General features: G+C 55.1%; 1 protein-coding gene across 1 annotated transcript; it reads right to left on the reverse strand.

The window, feature by feature from the left end:
* Positions 1 to 326: 326 nt before the first annotated feature.
* LOC119340739 (manganese-dependent ADP-ribose/CDP-alcohol diphosphatase-like) lies at positions 327 to 1,807 on the reverse strand. The gene is made up of 2 exons (XM_037612661.1): positions 1,666 to 1,807; positions 327 to 1,567 (listed from the first exon to the last, which is right to left on the reverse strand). The coding sequence occupies exon 2, from the start codon at positions 1,514 to 1,516 to the stop codon at positions 533 to 535; it is 984 nt and encodes a 327-aa protein (XP_037468558.1). The 5' UTR covers positions 1,517 to 1,567; positions 1,666 to 1,807; the 3' UTR covers positions 327 to 532.
* Between the last annotated feature and the right edge of the window lie 1,274 nt (positions 1,808 to 3,081).

Raw genomic sequence — 3,081 nt, forward strand, 5'->3', positions numbered from 1 at the left:
ACACACCGAGCATTGGCCCGAGGTCGAGATGTGACAAGGGAAGGGGACTAATGGTGTCATAAGGCTAATCAGTAATGGATGGACCTCCACCATTGATATGTTTAGAGAGGTTGTATCAAATCGGAAGTGGAAGGAAAAACACTGCTGCTTCATCAATAATGCTACATCTACGAATAGACCATGAAGACCTACGTAACTTTCTAAACAAATACTCTTGGCCCCATGAATTTCAACCAGGATGGGGCCCAGCTGCCTGCCCCAATTAATCTTCTTCACATCAGCTTTTACGTAGCATTGTCCGCTGCTCCAGTGAGAAAGAACGACAATTTAAAAGTTAGGACACATTTCCACATGACATTTGCAAATTCTACGCAACATTTCCAAATTGAGTCGGATCAGTTCGAGATGGTGAATCGTTACACACACAGCTAACTGTTGCGAGCTAATGGCTACACAGTACACCCAGGGAACCCGTGGATCGAGTGGAGCAAGCTTCAGCCGCTCGCATGGATACTGAAGCAGCAGCAGCTAGCTAGCTCAGCCGAGGGAGGGCGAGCGGCGTGTCGGTGCTCGCCATCCTGCCGGATCCGGCGAGCGACAGCCTGCCGGGGAACACATCGACGTGGCCAAACGCGTCGGTGCCTGGCGGGCACTCGAGCGCGGCCTCCAGGGTGCGGTGGTGCACGCCGCACGCGTCCACGGCGTACCCGCCCTTGTGGTCGTGCCCCGCGAGGCACGCCGCGACGCATCCGTGCCGGTGCACCACTGCCAGCGCCTCCTCGTAGTTCCACATAAGCCCCGCGGGGGACGCCGCGCCGGGGTGGAGCGGCAGGTGGCTGCACACCACCACGGTCTCCCCGCGCCGCGACGCGTCCCGCAGGACGCCGTCCAGCCACCGCAGCTGCTCCTCGCCCACGCCGCCGTTGAACATCACGAACCGCCGGTCCTCCCCCGCCAGCCCGGTCGGGCTGTTTTTATCCGAGTTCGGGTTCCTCTCCTCCAGGAACCTCCTGACCGCCGCCGCCACAGGGTGGTCGCGCGGCCAGCCGACGGCACTGAAGTCGTACGCGTCCAGGACCACGAACCTGTACCCCGGCCACGGCGAGAAGTCGTAGTAGGCGCGCCCAGGCATCCGCAGCACGGACACCAGCTCGCTCCTTGGGAGGTTGTACAGGCAGTGGTTGCCGAGCATGTGGTACGCCGGGCCGCCGTGGAACCGGTCGAACTCTGCCACCACGGCCTGCACGGCGGAGAGCGACCGGTCCTTGGGGCAGAACCCGTCGACGATGTCGCCAAAGTTGACGCAGAACTTGACGCCGGCCTTGTGGCTGTTCCAGCTGCGGACCGCCCTCTGGAGCACGGTGATGCTGTGGCGATAGTACCGAGGCACGCCGAGGAAGGAGCGGCCGTCCGGTATGTCGGCGTACTGGACGTCGGCGATGACGCCGAAGGTGAAGAGGGGCTCCCTGGCCACCGAAGCCCGGACCACCCCGACCCCGCCCGGGTGACCTAGCATGGATGCGGCTGGCCGGCGCCGTCGAACACGCCGGAATCAATCAATCAATTGCTGCCCAGCGGCGAAAGGGACAGGAAGACGATATCTTAATTAGGTGCAAACTGCTTTTGTTTCAAGTGAAGTTAACACATCAAGTATAAGCAGTTTACCGGCGTGGCGGTTGCCGCCGGCAGCAGTTCGTCCTCTCCTCTCCGGCGAACCTCGCGTCTTCTCTTCTCCGGAGCACCGGACTGCGCGGTGGGAGGCCATGGATGATATCATCACGTGGCACAAGCAAGTGGACGGTGGTCCGCTCCACACGTGGCGCCATCTTGTCCAAGGAATCATATTCATATCGCCAGTTAAATCTTGAGAGCTAGAGCCAACCGTATCCCGGCTGCCAATAAGGATATAGTAGGTGGCTAATCGATATTTCATTTAAGTTTACGCCTCCAATATGCTCGTGGAGTAAACAATGTAGGCCTCACACACGGTTTACAGTAAAAGGCAAATCAGAAGAGCTGTTGGGTCTACTAACGTACAAATTTCAGCGTCGTGACAGCTCGCGTACGATGAGTCTCAAGGATTTTCGAGAAAAGAACGTCTGATGTAAAAGGTCCAAGTCCTCGGAACATTTCTTTTCTTAAAACAAGGCAAAAGAATTACCATTTTGATTGATTAAGAAAAGAGTGAGAATTGTTCGGTTAATTAACGAAAACCAGGTTAAAATCGACAAAACCCAACCCACGTAATATGGGCATCACCGGCCAACCTGACCACCAACATGGATCATGAGTTGCAAATAAGAAAAGACATCGTCCAGAAGTTGCAAGCGTTATCGTCATCTCCGGTTACCTCCGAATGGGCAACTCCGACTTACCCACAGAGCTCCATCATAGACGCCAACCCGCAAACAGCTGCACAGAAATCATGATGGCACATGCCAACAGAAGGCCACACGCACGAACAACCGACATCTTCGACTTTTATGACGAGCTTCGCAAGGGAAATACGCAAGACTTCTGCCGACTGTGCTCTGCACAAACGACCACCGAACACGCCGAGATGATCAGACTACCAAGCCTGAGCTGTGACCGAAACTCCTCATAACATTTCAAAAATCCAAAAAAAAGTTCATAGTCGATTTCAGCGAATGAACTAACTAGACGAAATTCGTGCGAACAAAACAAATTTCAAATTAACCGAATGAAATTCATTACATTTCAAAAACTTTTCCTATAAACTGGACAAAATTCATTACATGTTTCGCACAAACCGTACTAAAACCTATTGTAAACATAATCTAAACGATCGTCGGCGCCCGACCACCATGTCCGGCCATGAGCCCCGAGAACCGACGCTCCGGCTATTGCCTTTGCCTCCTCCTCATCCGCCTCGGCTTTGTCCAGCTCCGCCTCGATAACCCCCTCCTCCGGAGCACAAGGTTCTGAAGATTTCCGCCTCCAAGTCACGTCAAGCAGCTAATCGACCGCCGATGTTTACCCCACCGAGCTTGGCGTCGACTGAGTGGAGGAGCGGTGGCCTTCCCGGGACCAGAGCGGCGGCGACCTACCATGTACTACTCT

Source organism: Triticum dicoccoides, chromosome 7B, assembly GCF_002162155.2.
Source record: "Triticum dicoccoides isolate Atlit2015 ecotype Zavitan chromosome 7B, WEW_v2.0, whole genome shotgun sequence".
In the NCBI taxonomy this organism is placed as follows: Eukaryota; Viridiplantae; Streptophyta; class Magnoliopsida; order Poales; family Poaceae; genus Triticum; species Triticum dicoccoides.